General features: G+C 41.1%; 1 protein-coding gene across 1 annotated transcript; it reads left to right on the top strand.

The window, feature by feature from the left end:
• Positions 1–3,082: 3,082 nt before the first annotated feature.
• SLC16A14 (solute carrier family 16 member 14) lies at positions 3,083–15,752 on the top strand. Its single transcript, XM_052686836.1, has 4 exons — positions 3,083–5,830; positions 6,694–6,837; positions 10,456–11,448; positions 13,173–15,752. The coding sequence occupies exons 1-4, from the start codon at positions 5,569–5,571 to the stop codon at positions 13,319–13,321; spliced, it is 1,548 nt and encodes a 515-aa protein (XP_052542796.1). The 5' UTR covers positions 3,083–5,568; the 3' UTR covers positions 13,322–15,752.
• The last annotated feature ends 5,774 nt before the right edge of the window (positions 15,753–21,526 follow it).

Below are 21,526 nucleotides of genomic sequence, written 5' to 3'. Positions count from 1 at the left end.
ACATAATCTTCCACGTGATTTAACTAAAACCAGATAAAAATGTTTTTTAAAGGTATATGTGATAGGTTACATATACACACTGGATCAGATCTCTGAATTTGTACGAAAAAAAATGCTTGTGATCTGCATGTGTAATGGCACACACCAAATACTGGGGTGAAATAAAAACACAAAATAGAACACCAAATCAGTATTTTTAACCCATTCAAAATAAGGCTCTTCAGCAGAGTCTGAAGCACCATAAAGATAAAACACTATCACTATTACTGTCGGTCTGTCCTCATTTAATCTTCTCTCAAATCTACTATTACTGCCTTCAGCTATTCTATTCAGCACCTCTGTAGTACGCAACTCCCCAGTGATAGAAGTTTTGCACACTGGCATATGATCTCTTTAGTCTGAGCAAATTTACAGCAAATAGAGCAGAGCATTACAGAGTGCATACCTCATTAATGCCTCTGACTACTCAGAAAGGTAGAAATGAGATCCAGTACTGCTTTGATTCATTTCTGCAACTCAGGCAGGAGAGAAGGAAAGGTGTCTTCACCAGAGGGTGGTGAGCTTGGAACAGGCTCCCCAGGGTCAAGGCACTGAGCTGCTGGAATTCAATAAGCATCTGGACAATGCTCTCAGTCATATGGTCTGATTTTTGGATGGTCCTGTGTGGAGCCACCTGTTGGACTCCCCAGTCCTTAAATATTTGCAATATTCTATGGTTCTTCAAACTCTGTTTTCATTCTAAGGGAAGAATTTTGAAGCTTGCGCATTGTGCAAATGAGGTGCTATATCGTGACACTTCCACATTTCATTCTTAGCGTTGTTTAGCTACCCAAGTTCTCCCAAGCCACCCAAGCCTCTGTAAAGTTAACAATTTACTGAAACCCAGAGGCCCTTAAAACCCGAGACTGAAAGCTTTCATTGGATGATATTCTTCAACTCTCTCCAATATGTATTTCCGACGATAACCTGTGCAGCAAAAAACTTCATTCAGCCACAAGAGTGTGCATGTGAGAGGACTGCAAATCTCCTCCGCCAAACCAGAATTAGCCGGTATCGCAGGAATGAAAGAGCGTGGAGATTTGAAATTGCAGGGAATGGAAGCGAGACAGCGCACGAGCCGAGCCGCCCGGGGAGCGAAGCGCCCGGCAGAGGCCGCGCGGCGCCGCGGACAATAAGCCCCGGGCTGGCGAGCGGAGCGAGGAGGAGCGGAGAGGGCGCAGGTCGGCAGCGGGACGCCGCAGCTCGGGGCGCGGGGCGGCGCGGCAGCATCCTGCAGGGTGAGGAGCTCGGGAGGGGCCGGGAGGAGCCGCGCGGCACCAGCGGCGCCGCGAGCAGGGGCGCGGGCCGGGGTCGGGCTGCGGACCGGGGTCGGGCTGCGGACCGGGGTCGGGCTGCGGGGCCGGGGGCGGCCCCAGGGCGGCGGGAGGCGGCGGCAGCCCCGCCGCAGCGAGGTAACTAGCGGTCATCCTTTGTGCTCGGCGGGCGGGCGGTTCCGGCCCCGCGCCCTCCCCCGGCGCCGCCCCGCGCGGAGCCCCGCAGCGCTGCGGGCCCGGCAGGTGCCGCCGCGGGGAGCGCTGTGCCGGGGCGGTGCGGCGCCCGCACGAGCCCGACTCGCGTGTTAGGGAGGGCGTGACGCGTAGCGCTTCCTAAAGCTTACGGAGCGGCGATGCGGCCCGGCAGCAGCCTTCCCGACCCCGCGCCCCGCTCGCCCTCGAGCCCGTTCCCGCCGGTCGCTGCCGCTGGTGCTCTCGCTGAAAGTGCGGCATCTATCGGCGCGTGGCGCTCGGAGCCGTCCGAGCGGATCCAGGGCGGCACGCAGGGGCACCGAACCGAGCCGGGTCGCCGCTGCGTGCTGGCTTGTGGCCCCAGCAGTCAGCTTGGCGTTCTCCTATTTCCGTTTTTCTCTCACTCTGCGGGCACGCGGCGTGCCTCTGATCTGCAGAAGTGGAGCTGATCTGACCCGTAGTTGTGCCTCCAGTGAAGTCAACTGGAGACTGACAACAGAAGTCATGGCATATGTTCCGGTTACAACGAAGTAACACCTGAACAGACCCTGCGTTTTGCTTTTAGCAATATGTTTCCTATATATCTTCAAAAAGCTAATCATTACATATATCTAGTGAGAATACTGTGAAGCAAACCTTAGTACTATTTATGAAGTATTTATGAGTTATATCCATTGGATGTACCTTTAAATTCCCATTTGATGCCATACTTTTAAAAGCAGAAGCAATCAGTTACTGGAAGAGGCTACAAAAGAATGTGTAAAAATTTCACTGCAGGGACATTTTTGTATCCAGATCAGATGTTTCTCTGATGATCCCATTCAACTTCTAACCAGGGAGCCATAGAGTGCCAGTAATGGCACAGGGAACGTGAATGTTTCTCTGCTGACTTTGGTCTTATTACAACACCTGCATTTGTCTCTAAAAGAGCTCGTAAGTCAGATTTTCAGAAAAGCTCAGTGTTTCTGTAGACTCCAATGTTTGAGCTAATTTTCTAAGAGCTCTGCATATCGTGTGTGCTTACTGTATAAAAAGCTTTTCTGAAAAAAATCCAGTTGTTCTCCAGCTGCCCAAACAATAATCCAGATTCTCCTGTCTTTAAATGCAGCTCCTTGTGGGAGGCTGTATATAAACACTGTTACTGCGAGAGTCTTCACTGCCTTGCTCACTGGGAAAGCATGTCTGACTTCATAAATCAGCTGCTATCACTTACACTGCAGTTTCTCTAGGATTTCACAATTACTGAGAGCTCATTGGGCTTCTCTGCCTTCTGTGCTACTGTGTTCTTGTCAGTGCTGTGGTGTGGGAAGAAGACTGAGGGCAGGTAAGAGCACTTCTCCTGGGTTGTAGGCTGTGGGCAGTGAGTCAGTGGCAGCGAGAGAATCCAGACATCCAATCTTTGCTTCATCCAGAGCTTCAGGTTTGTGCAGCTATTGGAAATGGCCTTTTGTGCTTTTGAGTGTATTCACTTTGAATTTGTGACATTAGCATAAAAGTGATAATAAGTGAGATTCCTATTCAAAGGAAAAGTGTATGCAGTTTCACAAGCTTTGTGGGGGTTGTCGTAAGCCTGCATTAACTTGCATTGAATCAGGTGAAGCCCATTCTGTCAGGTAGCTTGCACTTTCTCTGCTGCTGGAAAGATGAATGTCCTATCTTTGAATCTCTATGCCAATTATTTTTGCTTTAAAACTTTAAAAAACTTTTTAAAAGTATGAAAGATGTATCTATTTCCTTCTGGTCCAAAGAAGATTTTTTTTGTATCCAGTATCAGTATGCAGGTGCACACAAAAAATAGTCAGATGCATGAGGTTCCATACTGAATCCTCACTCTGACTCTTGAGTTACATAATTTTGTATTCCATTATTTAAGATGTACTGTGATATCTATCATACATTTTTCACTAATCCCACACAGGCTGTACTTAGCAGCTTGAAATTTTCATTCATTCTGCTATTTCTCTTTTTTTTTTCCATTAGCATTATTATGCAGTAACTTTCTTACCTTTATGTAGTTTGTCTTTCTCTCTTGTGAGTGGGCTGTGTCCTCAATAGGTAGTCACATAAATTGCATCACCGGGGGATCTAGCTCCTAGTAACCTTGTTAGACAGAGTGAAAATGCCATCTTTGAGACCTGTGCACTGTAGAAGGATGAAGTATAATTTTAACTCTTCCATTCAAAGCAAAGTCTGCAACCCTCACTCCTCACCATTCCTCCCGCCACCTACACAGTCCTGCCTGAAACACCCTGGAGGACTCCAGGAAGATGAATATCTCCTTCTCTTTTTGCTGCCCGATTTGGAAAGAAAAAGCCAATAAGTCAGGGTGTGTATGAAATGGCACTCTGTCAGTGGCACTCATCATTTGATCCCAGATTATCTGCTCATGTGGCAAATGTTAAATGTGCACGGTTCTTGTTATGCCTCCCTGTGTCATCCATACTTTCCTTCTCTCCTCCCTGACCAAGTTAGGACTAGAGATAACATAGTCCAGAAAGAGTTTGCATGTATGGAATTTCATAACAGAGGTACAACTTATTTTAGTTACAGTTCATTATATGAACTGATTATATACAAATCAGAGTGCTTTTGAAGAAACCCTGAAGTTCAAGTTGCCCACAGCTATCTGTAATTACCTATTGCAAATAAGGGCTGTGTGGCACTCGTAAGGTAACTTACCAGCAGGCAGCATGGAGAGGTTACATATGTGGGCAGTTTGTCAGTGATGCTTGTGAAGCAGTGGCTTCAACCTCCTCTGTGCATTAACATGAAAAACTTGTAGACATTCTTTGTATGTTCATCTAGCAATAAGAAAAAAGTAAAATACTTTGGAAAACTAATAACTGAAGAAGCAGATAATCCTATACTCCTATAAATATACTCCTATATTTAAAGATTAACAGCACAAATTTACATTAGTACAAAGTCTGAATTATTCTATTCACTGTCAATGTATTGTACAGAGGAGCTGGCCCTGAACTGGAGACGTGTCTTTGGAGGGCTCGCAGAATACATGAAGCTCTCAAAAACAATTTTGATAACTTTCTTATCTTGTTCCACTATTGTGAAGTTGATGGCTCTTTTCTATTTTCCAGAAAAGAAAAGATGGGGAAAAAATTACCATCTCTGGTTATTTGTATCATTACACTTATTTCTAGTCTCCATGGAAACCGATGTGCTGCTCCACAACCATGTAACATTTTGATATGTTGCATAAATCAGATGGAGAGATTAGGTTCTGCATCTTGCCCATTACTCAATTAAAAATGGCTTGCAAATTTAACATTTAGAGTAAGAAAGAAAGAAATGAAGATACACAAGATATTATGACCTGATCCCCCATGTTTGTGCATATAACTCTGCCACACAGTTTGATAGGCATTAATTTGGAAGAGTTCATTGCTTTTAGTGGAGTTATATGTATTAGTACTATGGAATCTGAGAGTATAACAGTGAACAGTTAGTCAAACTGACTCTGACAAAGTTTTAAACTTGACAGACTTGAAGTAACAGTCCCCTCTTTGTAATTTATATAAGCAAGGCTTTTTGAAAATCAAGAACCTTATGACTTTATCTTTCTGTCTTCACTACTAAGGAAGAAATACACATCCAAATTTGTTTCCTCTGAAAAAGTATCTGCCTGCCTCTTTAAGATTTCTATTTCTTTACTCCAAGCTTTATTAATTGAAGGCACATAATCTTACTGAGACAACAGAAGGAATACACAGAGAGAGCCTGATCTTCTCTGACCAGAGCCAACCCATGAGGAGTGAGTGCTCTCAGCCACATACAAGTGAGTAAATATGTGCTAATGGAAACGATGTGACCTACTGGCACCTATAAGTACTCTTACATAGACAGCCATGATAATAAAGTACATACCCGTTAATTGGAGAATTTTCAAAGTATTTTGCATTTGAACAGTGAAAATCAAGTATGAGGGAAAAAAGGTGAAACGCAATTGTGATTTTTGCTATTCACTATAACCAAGCCACCAAATTGTGTCATTTTGAATGTGTTTTGAAATTATTTACTTTGTTTGTTTCAGAATACTGTGGAAAAAATGTATGCCAGTCGAGAGGATATTGGGTATGATTTTGGAGATGACTCAAAAGCTGGAAGTAAGCCAATTAAGCCTAATCCAAACATCGATGGAGGATGGGCTTGGATGATTGTATTTTCCTCTTTCCTTGTGCACATACTTATCATGGGGTCCCAAATGGCCCTTGGAATACTCAACATGGAGTGGCTTGAAGAGTTTAATCAAAGTCGTGGCTTAACAGCATGGGTTAGCTCTCTTAGCATGGGCATTACACTTATTGTAGGTATGTTCTAGCATCATTTATTTCAGAACTACAGAGATTTTTGGAATATGTTTGCTGCTCACCCTTCAAATATATTTTCTTACAGTTTTCAATTTACCAGCAGAGCTGCTCAGTTTCTCCTCAGTTATCTCTTCTAACTTGTCCAGGTGACAAATTACAAATTAGAGGAAGATAGGGGACAGCAGGGAAGATGATAGAGAAGACAATTAGACCAGGCAACAATGTGAGCAGGAAAAGGATGCTTGTGACTTCAAGGACTCATTAGAATCCAGAAAACGGATTCTGCTAAGCCTGTGGTCCTCTCCATACTCTATCTATGAGAAAATGTTGAATTTGGATAGTGAACTAATTTATATTTCAGTTGGTAACTGAAAAAAAATTAATTTCTAAGTAGTGGTTGGAACAATCCAAAAGAATATCTGTAGGCGTGTGTTTGTGTATGTGTGTAAATACACATCTCTATTTCCCTAAATTAAGATTGAAAATGTGTTTTGGTCTGCCTAAAATATTCCACTGAAAACAAGATTAAAAATTTGCTTTCTAATGACTTCTAAAAAAAGGTCTGCACTCACAGTGTTTGCATTGGGAAAAATGGTTTCTGTTTCTTCCTCTGTTTAAGTCATTCCTTCATGGAGCAATCTTGATTTTATGTCTTAAGGGTACTTGCTAAGTATGCTAAGTAAGGTTGGTTAGACAATATGTTTTTTTCCATGAAAATAAGGAAATAAAACCCTGAATTGAGTGAGTGGCATGATATTTTAACACAGTGTGTAAAGCATCATTAAGAATTTTGGTGGGAAAAATTACTAAAGAGTTTAGGGGTTTAGATAAATAACACAGTATTTCTTCATGCTCATTAACAGGTCCTTTCATTGGTTTATTCGTTACCATGTGTGGGTGCCGCAAAACAGCAATAATTGGAGGGATATTGAATGCCCTAGGCTGGATATTGAGTGCCTATGCCTCAAATGTGCACTACCTCTTCCTTACATTTGGAGTGACAGCCGGTAAGCTAGACAAGCACTTGAGAGTTTCTTTCTGATGATTTTTGATTCCTTTGGATGTTACCTGGGTGAGGAAAAAGGGAAGTCAGACTGGTTCCCAGAGTGTTTTTGCACATTAAAATAAAGTTTTAGCTATGAAATGTAACTTGACTTTTGATTTCAGTTTATTCAGCCCTCATGTGATCTGGCATAGTGCTATAATCATGAGAATCAGAGGCGGTGAGCAACATCCTTCATTCCAGTAGAGTTATTGCTGTTTCTCCTTCGCTATCTTTACAGATTTGTCTTTTCAGAAAGCTCATTTGTTTACACAGTGGATTAGTCCCAATGGCTTTCGTTGTCATTTAAATCTACCATGTGAAGATGGCATTTTTATCAGTTTGTCCCATGTGAATGTATTAGAAGGCATTCTTAATTAGAAGAATTAATGTAACCTAAACTCTAACAAATGGATTTTCAAGAGATTAAAATATTGTTGCACTGTATATCTAGGTAGCTCCTCTCTTTGTCACAGGAATAAATAGCATACATATTTTTACAGGAATTGTTACACGTTAGCAAAATATCAGAATATGATAACTACGTAGTGTTTCTATAGCCATAATTAGGGTGTAGCATGTATGTTTTTAATGAAAAAAAAAAGAAGATAAGCATGACTTTCTTCCAAATATATTGTTGTGTTTGTTTAATCTTCTGAATCCCTTTGAGTAGATTTGATCTGCCTGAATGAGAACAATGCATGTAGTCATAAGTAATGAGCTCTTTGCCTCAGTCTTTGTGGCCAGTTAGGCTTCCTGTGGCTCTTGTGTCCCTGAACCTCTAGCTGGGGTCTAGGGGAGCAATATCCCTCACACTGTAAGAGCAGAGCAAGTTTGAGACCACCTCATGAAGCTGAAGGTGTACGAGTCTATGGGGTCAGATAACATGCATCCCAGGGTTCTGAAGGAACTGGATGATTGGTTGCCAAGACACTCTCTTTGATATTTGAAAAATTATGGCTGTCAGGCAAAGTCTCTGGTGACTGTAAAAAGGGAAACATCACTCCCATTTTTAAGAAAGGAGGAAAGGAGGACCAGGCCCTGGCACTGCTGCCCTGAGAGCTGTGGATACTTCATCCTTGCAGGTGCTCAAGGCTAGGTTGGATGGGGCCCTGGGCAGCCTGAGCTGGTGGGGGGCAGCCAGCCCATGGCAGGTGTTGGTACTAGATGGGCTTTAGGATCCCTTCCAGCCTAAGTTATTCTATGATTCTATGATCTGAGCAATGCTAAGCAAGTCAAGGAGCTTTGAAATATAATTAATTCCATGGCTAATATGACAGAAATTCAATGTAAAAAATGGTTTGTAATCTTAACAATAGCTGAAATGCCTTCTCTCAAACTACCCCTTCACGGGATTTCAGAGAAATCTGCAGAATTTCTGTACATAATTTTTTGTCTATCTGGATGGAAAAAAAAATAAAACTCAGAAGGATCACTGTGACAACTCTTTATACTAGTGTACTATAGATTTCAGTAATTCTGTATGTTCTTGAACAAAGAGCAATAATTATAGACAAGATATTGCCCTTTTGGCAGTTTTTGATTCCATCCATATTTGTTATATTCAGACAGACATGAGCCTGAGTTATCTCAACCCTTGCTGCTTTTCAGAAAGCGCATACCAAAAATACTGAACAAAAATGCAGAGGTTTATGCAGAGATTTTAAAAGATTTTAAAATGTGAGCTGAAAACGTTATTATCAGAAAAAAGTCTGAGGCAAGTTTTTACATGAGGTGGAGAAATGAGATGCTGTTACAATAGGAATGTGGGGCAGGAAAACAGCATAGGAATGCCTGAGTTCATTCCAACTCCATGAGACCTCTGCTTGCCAGGGCCTCAGCCACCTGTTTGCTGTATTTGCCACCACCGCTGCTCACTGTGCCCTCACACAACATCTCCTCACTCCCTTCACTCATTGTCCCCTCACACACCATTCCCTCATTCCCAGTCCCCATAAGCACCACCCCCTCACTGGCTTCCCCTCACACACTGTCCCCTTACTTACTGTTCCTTCATGCACTGTCCCTTCTCAGGCCCCTTGCTCACTGTCTCTCCGTTCTCTCGCCATCCCTTCACTGGCTGTCCCCTCACACACTATCCCCTCACATCCCTCCTTTCTCTCACTGTCCCTTCACACACTGTCCCCCGCTCACTGTGCCCTTGCCATCCTCTCACTGACCATCTCCTCCATCACTGCCACTTCTACTTCCTGTCAGTTTCCTTATGGTCACCTCACTCAGTTCCCTCACTTCCCATTCCATCGCCCTCAGCCCATCACTCCTCATTGCCGTGCTGCCTGTCCCCTCACACCCTGCCCCTTCCTCACGGTTGCCTCACTGCCACCTCAGGGAAATTTCCTTCCTCCTTCAGACTGAGGTTTTCTTACAGTGGCCGCCTCCTGCTGGGGTCACTTTCTCCACACAGTGCTCATGGGTGTCCTAACGGCTGCTGTGTTTCCCTCAGGCCACAGTGACCAGCTGTGCCAGACAACCTCACCCTGCATGACCCCATGGTCCCAGCCCTGCTCCATGTCCCACAGCACCCCTCACCTCAGAGCGGTTCCCCTCCACCAGCTCCGTATGGCATCTGCTCCATCTGCTGTCCCCTCACCTCCTGGCTGCCAGCTCCATCCCAGCCTGTTCTCTCCTCCCCACAGCATCAGTCTGTGGCAAAATAGCGCTCAGGGCCCTAAAGGGAGAGCAGAGCCAGGTTGTGTTGCAAAGCTGAAGTGCCAGATCTGTGAGGAGAAGATAGAGAGGCCTGTGTCCTGTGCCTTATGCGTAGAGATGGCATGCCCTTGCCTGAACTAGGCCTCACTTTGCCATGTAGTCCACAGAATGGAAAGATAGAACAATGTATAAATTTCTTACTTCTCAGGGTGTTCAGAGGAGCTCAGTAAACACTGATGTGAGTACGAGCACGAGCAGATGGGAACAGGGGTTCTTCCATCTGTTGCAGAGCCAACTTCAGGCCAGTATGACGCTGGGGGTCCTCTGGAGGGCAGAGAGATTGCCTGCAAGTTTTTGCCTGGATGTGGGGGGAAGCCAAATGCAAAACAGAAGCCAAATAATGTGCTGCACATAGCAATATAAGCAATAAACGCTTTTAGCAGGTGCGACAGGTCAGCTCTGAGCATGATACACTGCAGTGATGTCGGGCTGGTTTTTTTCAGTGTTTGCTGGAGTAGCAGCTCTTCTCCTGGTTTAGCTGTAGGGTGTCATGCAGCTAACTTATCAGCTATTTTAGGAAAGATTTTAAGCCCAAAATGCTGTTGTAAATTATGATCACAGTAAATTTGAAAACATTTTCTGCATTTGCCATTATTCTAGTCCTCTTTAAATGGCAGGGATTGCAAAACTGGCAACTATTACTGTTATGGATGCGTTTGCATAACGCTCAACACTTTCTGCTTGAGTATCACAGATTTGGAAAACACTACAAGACAGAAAGTAAACTAACATGAGAACTGAATATTTATTCTTGGTATTACTGTTACGGTTCTGCAAAAGTTAGGAATAAATCCAGTTCATTTTTATCTTGTTGGCATGAGGTTCAGGTTTATTTTGACTTTTCTTTTCATAGGCATCGGGAGTGGCATGGTTTATCTGCCTGCAGTGGTCATGGTAGGACAATATTTTCAGAAGAGAAGAGCACTTGCACAAGGACTCAGTACCACAGGAACAGGGTTTGGAGCTTTCTTAATGACAGCCTTGCTGAAGTACCTCTGCAGGGAGCTTGGGTGGAGAAATGCCATGTTCATCCAGGGTGCAATCTGCCTGAACCTTTGTGTCTGCGGGGCCCTTATGAGACCACTTTCTCTCAAAGACGTGAATGAAAAGTATGTTGTAAGACGTAACAGTGAAGATAATCGGGCAAAAGCTCTGTCCCACTCTGCAGAGACTATAAAATCCAATGGAGTCCTCAGTGAAGAACCAGAAAAAAAGGAAGTGATAAAAAATGAAGAAGTGCTTGATAATATTAAGCACATAGAAATTGGAGGTAAATCTCGGATTGGAAAAAGCATGTATGGACTGCGCATTCTTAAGACAGTGAGCCAGCTGACAATTACAGTCAGGAAGGGCTTTGGAATCTGGTACTCCAGTTACTTCGGAGCTGCATCACTGTTCACCAACAGAGTATTTGTGGCCTTTATAATCTGGGCTTTGTTTGCCTATAGCAGTTTTGTCATTCCCTTTATTCATCTTCCAGAGATAGTCAAGCAGTACAATTTATCTAGTCAGAACAATATATTTCCTCTGACGTCCATTATAGCAATTGTTCATATTTTTGGTAAAGTGATCCTTGGAATCATCTCTGATCTCCCTTGCATCAGCACTTGGAATGTCTTCCTCATGGCTAACTTCACCCTGGTCACCTGCATTCTTACTTTGCCACTAATGCAAACATACATTAGTTTGGCTGTGGTCTGTGCTCTAATAGGATTTTCTAGTGGCTACTTTTCTCTAATGCCTGTTGTGACTGAAGATTTGGTTGGAACTAAGCACCTTGCAAATGCCTATGGCATCATCATTTGTGCCAATGGAATATCTGCATTGCTTGGACCACCCTTTGCAGGTAAAAAGTTCAAATTTTTGACCAACAGTTGTTTGTTTTGTAGATGTGTGACTTGTTATTTTATCAAGCTTTTTTTTATGAACACCTGTAGTTATCAAAAAGGCAGCTGTACGAGAAAGGCCTGTAACATCCAGCTTTACATTGCATATATTTACTGAACATATCTGTTGCTCACTATTCACGCATTAAAAATTACCATCCTTATAAATAACCCCAAATATATTACAAGTTGTACTTTTGAGGGTATGTTTCTTTAAAATATTATCATATCCTTTTTAAAAATCAGAAAGGATAACTTATTTTTATATGTTCACGTAGCATAAAAACTATATTCACATACACTCATGCCTATATCTAGATGAAAAATGATGAGTTTTCAGGATTATTTGGATAATTTTCAGGATATTTGTACCATAGTATTTGCACCAAGAACTATAGAGTGTGTTTGGGCTTCACCACTCTAAGCAGCCCATGGATGTATCAATTTAATGGACTTGTCTTTGCCTTTCTTCTGCCTGTTGTACCTACTTTTGAGAGTGTACTGCTCACAATCTTGTTACTGCTTTACACAGCAGAAGCCAAAGTGCACAAAGCATTATGCCTAAAGTCACTTTGGTTTAAAAAACATTCATTATAAATTTTCTCATACAAAGAAGTTGGGAACTGTAGTGGGAAACTGATGGGGAGAGATGGAGGTGGTGATGATCAGTACTGCACTCAGGCTATGGCTATCTGTAAGAGAAAAGCAAATCAGAAGGAAGCTGTAGGAAGCCTTGTGACTTACGGTGGTCGTCAGCCAGGAGTGGCACTGGGCTGAACTAAAGCCAGTTTGACCACCAGCAGCCCAGGAAAGACAGAACGCTCTCCTCTATCCCCAGCATCAAGGGAAATGAAATGATTTTGAAGAAAGCTCATTTAGCATCCTTGGAAAAGCATCAGACTTTACCATATACTCAGCCCCTCTCAGTCTATGCTCAACATAGCTTCGTGTTTGGTCGTCAGTAATGAAGCAAACTGGATGTGACTAGTTGGTGTGAAAAAAGCTGATCTTGAGATTACATGGCAATGCAGCCAGAATGAAATGGGGTAATTTCACTACTCGCTATTCACTAAAGATTCTCAAACCCTTCTGAATTAGTTTTCATGTATTTTTGCAAAGGGATTGGGGCTGGAATGGGATTAATTGCAGGACCAAGATTTTTGAAAAGTCTTTTATCAGTATGTGAATCTTTAGAAAACTTTTGGGAATGTCTTTGCTTGCATTAGGCACAGTATCTAAGCTAGCCTACATGGCACAGTAGCAGTACTGGGCATAGCGGTAATAGCAAAGCAAACAGCAGAGCGGAAGAAGTAGTTGGTTTGGGATTTCAAATTGTTTAAAGTCAGATCTATACAGTAATTCATCTGAAAAATGTACAGTTTCAGATAGAAGATTGCTTATGTTCTAGAATGGCATACAGCTAACATCCCATTTTAAGATTGCATAATACTTACGGGGGGGGTGGTAGGTTTTGAATTAGTTTTGGGTTATGGTGAGTGACCAAGAGATTTTGTTAGTGCATTTCTATTTGCCTCCTCTAGATGCTACAATCACCACATTATGTTTTCTTCAAAGCAACTAAGGTTTTCAGTAAAATGTCATGAGAAAAATGTGCAGTATCTTTCATATATTTCCCAGCAATTTGTCAAGCATTGTAATAGCATGTTTTGTCCTTATTTTGCAGGTTGGATCTATGACATCACACATAAATATGATTTTTCTTTTTATATATGCGGCTCGCTATATCTGGTGGGAATATTATTTTTATTTATGCAACCTTATATTGGAAAGAAACAATCACAAGAAAAATCTACTGAAGAGGCACAAGTATAGAATGAATTCCAGATGTTTGGGTTTTTTTTACACAATTTATTTCTTTCCATGTTTCTATTGCATGCAGTTTAAAGCTGTTTTTCTTAAGGAACCAACCACATTGAGCTGTGCTTAAGTACTTATGTGAAAGGAAAATGTGCACCAAAATTATGATAATTCATTAGAAATATGCTTTTAAAATGACTTAAGATCTTTCACTTCAGTACAAACAAAAGCACACTGGCAGTCTTAGAATCGGAGCGATGTTAGAAATATTTACTTTTGATTCTCTTAACTTTTCATCACTAACCTTTGGTGAAACTCCACTGACTGCAGTGCAGTCACTTCTGATTTACACTAGTCCTGTAAGATAGTTTTATCGGGATGCAAATGATTTATAAAAATCCGTCTACAGAGTATCCTATCTGAGTTAGAACATATAAGAAAATGATTGTATTTCTTACCCAGCTCGTCAAGTACTGCTGAAATGCTAGCACAACACTTCAATGAGTTCAGTGTATGAAAATTCAAGATTCTGTGATGCAAAGCTGAAGAAAAATATTTATGTTTTTCTGAAAGGGCTCTCTACTTGAATCATTTTTTATTTTTATTTTTAATTATCAAGTGCGTGATAAATTAGCCATCCTCAATATGTGGGCTGTGTTATACATGCTCTGACACTTAATGCACCTGAAGGAAAGCAAACAGAAAAGCAAAACCAGAAAACTGATGGAAAATACTGATTTGATTCTTCAACAGAAATGATAAGCAGCAAAAGCTGATGATCTCTTACACAGTTCCACATGCATGAGTTACCACATTCAGATAGACTGATTTCTGATTGCAGGTTCAACTTCTCCAGCAGTTACTCATGATTTGTGTTGATGGAATTGAGAACAGAATATGGAACCGTGTATACAGTTTTCTAGTTCTGCTCACTGAAATTCAGCTCTATTATTGTGGACAACATCCAACACCCAATCCAACATCCAAGTTGGATTTCACTGTAGCTGTGTTAACTGTCCTAGAGCTGCTGATCATACCTGTATCAGGTAGAGATACCCAACATGAGAAGAAAAGCTTTCTGCATTTATAAAAACAGAAATTTTTATTTATGCTTTGAAAAGTTAAACTTGATCTGACTCTTGTCTGTAGTCTTTTACGATGGAGAAATAATTTATTTAAATGAACAATAGCCCCTTCATTGTAAAACAAAACAAAACAAAACAAACCGGTATACTTAAGGGAGCAAATGCTATTGTTATGGTATATCCAGGTTCTTACAGGTTCTTAAGCCTGCCTTGTTGTTTGGGACCTCACAGTGAAAGCATTGCACCACAGACTGGAAAATATTTCCAGAAACAGTTTGACCTTTCTGGCCGCTGTCTGTCTGGGACAAGTAAGCTGTACTAAAGAAATAGAGCTGGGCAAAAGTGCCCAAATACAGCGTAAGAAAGAACTGAACTACAGCATGCTAAGTTTTATTACAATTAACTTCAGAATAAAAACTGTAGAATTATGAACAGTTGTGTTGCTGCATACGAGTACACCACCAACTGCCTAAGACTGGTCATGTTTTAGATGTTTACTCACTAGCAAATTAGATAACACAAAGCATGGAAGAACTCCAGTCAATTTAAAATATTGAAATAAATTTTCTTAAACAACATTAATGCAGAATGTTTTGAATAATGTTACATCATGTATCTCAGCTTTGACAGGTGAGCCTGATGTTAGTTTTCCTGTATGAAGTAAATGTTTCTGTTTCTTTTTCCTACTTGCTTCATGAATGCTTTTTCACGACAAATCAAGTTCTTGGTTTACTACTGATACGTGCCACTTCAATTCTCTACAAGCAATCAACATTTTTCAGTTGTATTGAAGAAATATTTAAAATAGTTTGTGAGGTGAAAACCTCAAGAAAACCCAAAACTACCTACAGATTTAGATCAGTTCATTGATGTAATATGTATGGCCTTTAAAATCCACATTAAAACAACTGAGGTGGCAGTGAACTGCAACACGTGGCATGAATAAGCAGCCAGTTTATTTCTTAAAGTCAGCTTCTTTTGCTGAAGGAAATATTCATGTAAACTACTCCGACATCAGTTCTTTAGTCACAGGTTTAATGTCTTGGTGTAAATGGCATTGCTAACTTACTTTAGCTGAGCTTTCTTACATTGGTGAAATATATGTATTATAGTGATGATTTGCCTCAATTTCCTTCTATTTTTGAAAGATATATAGTAATTATACTTAAAACCTCACTTTGCCTTTTGTTAAAATCAACTTTATTTGCGTATTACTGTAATGAATATGTTGTTCATTTATATCTGCAAATTACCTTCCTAAAGTCCTTAACGAGCCATATAATGGGAATAAACATTTAATACCCCAAATTTTACTTTCTGTTCATTTACTAGTTAGGTTCACTTCCTAAACTTAAAACTGAAGATTCTCCTGTAAAATGATTGTTCACACTTGTAACAGACGATGGGGATACATGATTGATCAAAGAGATAAGAAAGTGGGCTGAGTGAAAACACTGAAATGAGGATATTGAATTACTGTTAACTCAGTCCATATTGACTAGTGTGGGTTCTAGTTTACTAACCTGAAACTGCCTAAATCAGTTATGTTACAAACTAACAAAGAATAAATTCACAGAAAGTGAGAACAACAAAGGTCTGTTTAGTAGCTCTATTCACAGTTCTTAAAATCATCTCTCTAAAGCAAAGTTACTTTTTACTGTGTTTTATTGCACAGAACAGGAATTTCACGAATACAGTATTTTATGCGCATCGTGAATTTTCTGTCATTGTCCTGAAATGAGAATGGCATGAGGAGAAAAGAATGTATCTAAGTAATTAAAGTGCAGTTTTTCTACCTAAAAACTAGAGATGCCAAGTTCTTCAAGAATACTGGTACATAGCTGTAGAGCAACAGGAAAACAGGAAGAGAGTTTGCATCGTTGCCTACATTTGGCTATTTTCAGTGGTAGCAGACACTGCAATGAGTTCTTCTCCCAGATATTCCTGTTTTCCACATGTGCAATTGCCGTGACTTAGATGGAGTGATCCTAGACTTCTCTACTGTAAGTTGCAGGTATTGCTGGGACAAGGGCTAGTAGCTTTCAACTAAAAGAAAGCAGTTTAGATTAAACATCAGGAAGAAATTCTTCAGCGTGAGGGCGGTGAGGCCCCGAGGTTGCAGAGGATCTGTGGGTGCCCTGTTGCTGGAGGTGCTCGAGGCCAGGCTGCATGGCCCCGGGCAGCCTGAACTGGTGCTTGGATCTAGCGGCTGCAGCCCTGCCTGTGGAGGGGAGTAGGAGCTGGATGGGCCTTAATGTCCCTTCCAACCCAAACCACTCTGTGACTCACGATAGTAACTGAAGTCGAAAAGCAAAAGCCCTGCAGTAGCTCCGGTTTCATGCTGCTAATGGAGCTCCATGCCTGGAACTACTTCATTCACTGACTACAGCAAAGCTGTACCAGGGTTCACACGGTCCAGTTTCTGTTGTTGAATCACAGGGATCAGACTGCGGGCCCACACAACATGCTACCAGATTTTAGCAAAGGAAAGGCAGAGGTTGCTGGGGAAGAGCTACTGTACAAGTAGGAAAAAATACATGCATTTCACCTTCTTCCATCTATCTTTCCCTAACCACCTTGCTGCTCCTCAGAGAAGCAGAGGACCATTAAGTTAACAATAGCAAAGCCTGGTGTCAGCATTGAGGGCGCTCTACGGGCAACGGCCGCGCTATGACGCCGCGCGGGGCACAGCGCTGCTCCCGAGCTCCCCCTGGCGGACTGCCGCGCTGCAGGCTGGAGCTGCCGCGGCCCCGTTGCGCCGACCTCGCGCACAGCAAACGAAGCGCCCAGCGCCATCCTGAGCTCGTGCCGGGGGACAGCGCGGCAGAGAAGCGCCTGAGAGCGTTATCTAGAAACCTCATCAGGTGCTTGAATGACGGTGCCTAACTTTGGAACGCTGCACAGCATTTCTGCTCGAAATTGATCTTCTTTTGCAATACTTACAAGTAATATCGAGTAAAAATCTAAAACACCTTGAAACACATATTGTGGCCACGTGAATGCCTAGAACTACACAGCAAGAGAAAAAAAAACAAAAACACAAACAGCACCACACGTTGGCTAACAGACACCTGCTTCATGCAGCCCATGAGGATACACTCCCGGATGGAAGCACAGGGCCTGTGGCACTCTGCTTTTCACTCTTAGCACAGGGACGGCTACTTACTGCCCATCCTCCGGGAGCAGCAGCAAGCAAGGATGCAGCAGGAGCTGCTCCCTGCCCAGGGGACGCTGCTGGTTATGAACTGACGGGCAGTTCAGCCCTGTGCTGCCCCTGCCCTTCCTGGACAGACAGCACACCTGATGTGAAACCCCCCAGAACTTCTCGATTTCCACCTTCTGTGCTCTCTTAAAATCTAAATAAATAAATAAATAAATCAATGCCTGCATGCTAAAATATTATTGTAACTTTGACATACTATTTTTCCCCACTGGAAAATCTGAGTACGTGATTTTATAATTCCATTTAGAGCAGCACTCCAGCCTACACATAAGCTGATCTGAAATTAAAAACCATAGCATTGTGGCAAACTTTCAATTTCTTAAAAATACTGCTGAAATGAGGGAATGAGAGCATAGCATTACTAGGCTATGCAATAGGTTATTTCTTTGTGCCAGGATCTTTGTTAATATCCAAGTTAACACCTTCTAGGACTTTCTTAAGTTCCAGACTGTCCCATATACCCTGTTAAGCTAACAAAAAGTTCACTGCCTCCATCGCACCTAATCCTACTCCACTCATGCTCTGGAAATGACAGATATATACTAATACACCATTTCCTGACATCCCCTCTGTCTATTCTCTTCCTCTCCTTTAATCACTTCTCATCCTCTGCGGGTTGTTTTCCAGTCACAGTATCAACTTTTTTTAATCTCCAAATTGAATTAAAGGCCTGAACTCAGCAAGCTTATCGACTTCCAGCTACCCATCACATCTACATTTACAGCATGCACTATTTTACTCTCTTGGCATTTTCTTCTGTGCTGTCTTTAAACCAGCTTTTGTTTCTTGTGCTTACTTGATCTCAGTCACAAAGGCAGCTGTAATACATTTGCAGTGACACCATAGGAACACACAGGTACAGCCATTTCCTTTTCAACTGTCAGCAATCTTCCACAGAACTTTTCTTGAAATATTGGGCCACACAACCTTGAAACAATACACATGTAAGTAATTTCACTCTGATATACTTTGGAGATGTACTCTGTACCAGAGGCACGACCTGTTCAACAAGCTAAAAGGTTAATCTGTCACTCTGAAGTCTCTCCAAGAGTATCTAGCTGTTGTATCAGCTTCAAGATGACTAAACCTGTTTTTATCTGTCTCCTTAGGCCTTGCCATTACTTATGTTTTCAGTAACTGTAAAACCTGTAACTTGACAGGCTTCATTCAGCACCCCTGGGGATAAGAATCAAGTTATTTTTCTCTTTAATGTGCTTATCTTCCTATATTTCATAAGCTAAACTCCTTTTTCCCCCTCCTACCTTATTTACTGCAACAGCCTTCTCTAGCTTTGACTTGGATAGCAAATGCAATTTCAAGATATTCAGAGGTACCAGAATAATCTTCCTAGCTCTGAATGATCTTTCATTCTTTCCAATCACCTGCTGCTGCACTGAGCAAGAAGTTGGCATTGACAACCTCCAAAAACCCCTTCCAACCCAACCTCAGTTATCCTATAGTCTCCTCTTTTTGCACCAACAGATCAGTCCTCACTCTTCCAGAACTTCCAGGCTACTCTTCCCCTATTTGCTCCCCCTCATTCAGCAATGAGACGCTTCCTTCAGCTCCATTCAGCCAATGAGGCAACTTCTATTGTTTACTGTTTGAATTTTTCAATTTAGTATGTTCACACTATTTCCCATACTTTCCTGATATTTGAAAAGAGGTTGCAAGCAAGCTCAGCACCATCTCGTTCCTCCTCCTGCACTTCAAGCTTCTTGCTGCAAGGTGTAAAAAAATCTTAACAAACAAACAAACCAAACAGCAAATTCCTCCAAAAGCCTCTTTCCTTGTCCTTGTGCTCCTGTATTTATTTGTTGTTTTAAGTCTTTTTAAGTCTGTTTGCCAAACACTTAAAATGTAAGCTTTCTAGGAATGGCAATGTCTGTTGTTTAATGAGTATAGCAGAAGGGGATCCTGGTCTGTGGTTCAAGTTTAAAGACATCACAGCAACACAAATCGTAATGCAAAGCATAGGTTTTGCATGTCAAATACTCAATCCTGGAAGTAGCCCATAACACTCAACCATGGGTTACAATGACACAATGATATTATTTGGATCCTTGTGGTTATTACACATAACAAAAAGTTTGCAGGATAAACATTTGTTTCTCCAACAGCCTTTCTAAGGCCTAGTTTGTATCACACACATTCAGTTGTTCCTACAGAAATGATTACTGTATTATCACTCATTTAGATAGATTAATGGTTATGCTGAATGTGACTTAAATCAACATGCTGTACATTCTAAATCTTTTTTTTTTTTTTTACTATTTCAAATCTACATGAAACTTGAGAGAGCCTGGCAATATCTTCAAGTCCCAGAGAGGAAATGATGTCCAATAGCAAGGGGACAGGAAGCCGTTCCAGGAAGCCGTATTTACCTCGGCACAGATTGAGGACATGTTCCAGAAGTTTGGCACCAAATGCTACAGCAATTTGAATTGTTATTAAGAAAAGTCCCAAGAGACAACAGATTTGTAAAAGCACACAATTTCTTCCCTGAAAATCTCACATTTCTCACATCAACATTAACAAAATCAACTCAGTTTCTCTAGATGTTCTCTAGAGAAAAGAACACGTACCTAATTATCAATGATTAATGTTCAATATATTTTAATTCATTTTTCAGAGTTAGCAGTGACTACAGCCTGCACAGTAAAATTAGGCTCTAGTTTTTGTTTTTTAAAAAAAGCAACCAAAAACCTGCACACAGAGCCAACTCATCTCAGCTGAGGAACATTAAAGCAGCAGCAATGCAGAACTGAAACTTGCCCAGATCCATTTTGTCCTCATACATATGTATGTATTTACATAAACTCCATGCTATTTATGGAGGAGGAGGTCAGTAAAACTTCAGCTGTATGCTTTGGGGAAAATAATGATGGCTCTGAAATTAAGAGTCCCTCCACTTCTGCTTCTTATCAGGGACTGTTAAACCAATAAAATTAAATTGAAGACCATTATCTTCCACAGTGACATGACATTTTTTGACTCATTCACATTGAGATTGAGTACAACACCAAACTTTTTTCTACCAAATTGCTACTTAATGTGCTATTCCCCGTGCTGTATGCAAACAGCGGATTACTTCTGCTTCAGTGTCCAGCTTGGAACTTGTCCTTATGAATTCAACATTGTTTCTTTAGATCATCTATCTATTTTATCAACTTGATTTTGAAACACTTGTTTGTAAGAAAACAGGACTGTAAATTCAATTTGATACATAGTTGTAAAGTACTTTTTCCATATTGAGATATAGTAATCAAAATTGTAGTTAGAAATATAAATTAAAGCAGAATTACTGGTTTATTTACAATGAAATGGTTCTCCCGCATCTAATTTTTTTTCTTTTCTTTTTTAACATCTGTTATAAAAAGAGAGAAACCGAATTGTGGAATTTGAAACCATAATATCTGTAGAAATTGCATTAAATTTTGATGCAGTAATATTCCTCCCAAGATATTTGTTAAGACTGGCTACAAAAATCAAGCTCATATTTATATATATACACATATATACACACACATATGAAAGAGCTTCCCAGAATTTTTTTTCAAAATATTCCTAAGGAAATGGTGTAGAAAGAATTTGTCCCCTTACTGTTTCACAACTTTTGGGTAGACTGTCCAGTACTGTTCAAGATTTCTCATCTGTTGCTGTATTGCACTGCAAGCACAAATGATTTGCCGTTGGTTCTCATTTACTTTATTGTTTTTTTCCCAAGCATCTGTTTTCTACATAGTTTATTATTTTGCTCAAATTCTGTATATAAATACAAAAATGGTCTATGCAGTCCATTTGAAATTGCCTGGCTGATTTCATGCAAGCTGATAGGTGAGAATGATCCAAATCTTGCATACTAGGAATGACAATGATAACAGTGCTGCTAATACTCCTCTTCTTCTGTTG

Source organism: Tympanuchus pallidicinctus, unplaced genomic scaffold (genome assembly GCF_026119805.1).
Source record: "Tympanuchus pallidicinctus isolate F22 unplaced genomic scaffold, pur_lepc_1.0 scaffold22, whole genome shotgun sequence".
NCBI classification, from domain to species: Eukaryota; Metazoa; Chordata; class Aves; order Galliformes; family Phasianidae; genus Tympanuchus; species Tympanuchus pallidicinctus.
Note: the sequence above shows the minus strand (reverse complement) of the source record. Positions and strands in the feature narration are given on the sequence as shown.

What these genes read in the sequence shown, in the direction of transcription:
- SLC16A14 (XM_052686836.1), top strand. Translation starts at nt 5,569, where the DNA reads ATGTATGCCAGTCGAGAGGATATTGGGTATGATTTTGGAGATGACTCA. An exon ending in TACATTTGGAGTGACAGCCG is followed by an intron (nt 6,838 to 10,455) that starts GTAAGCTAGACA and finishes TTCTTTTCATAG; the next exon opens with GCATCGGGAGTGGCATGGTT. An exon ending in GCTTGGACCACCCTTTGCAG is followed by an intron (nt 11,449 to 13,172) that starts GTAAAAAGTTCA and finishes CTTATTTTGCAG; the next exon opens with GTTGGATCTATGACATCACA.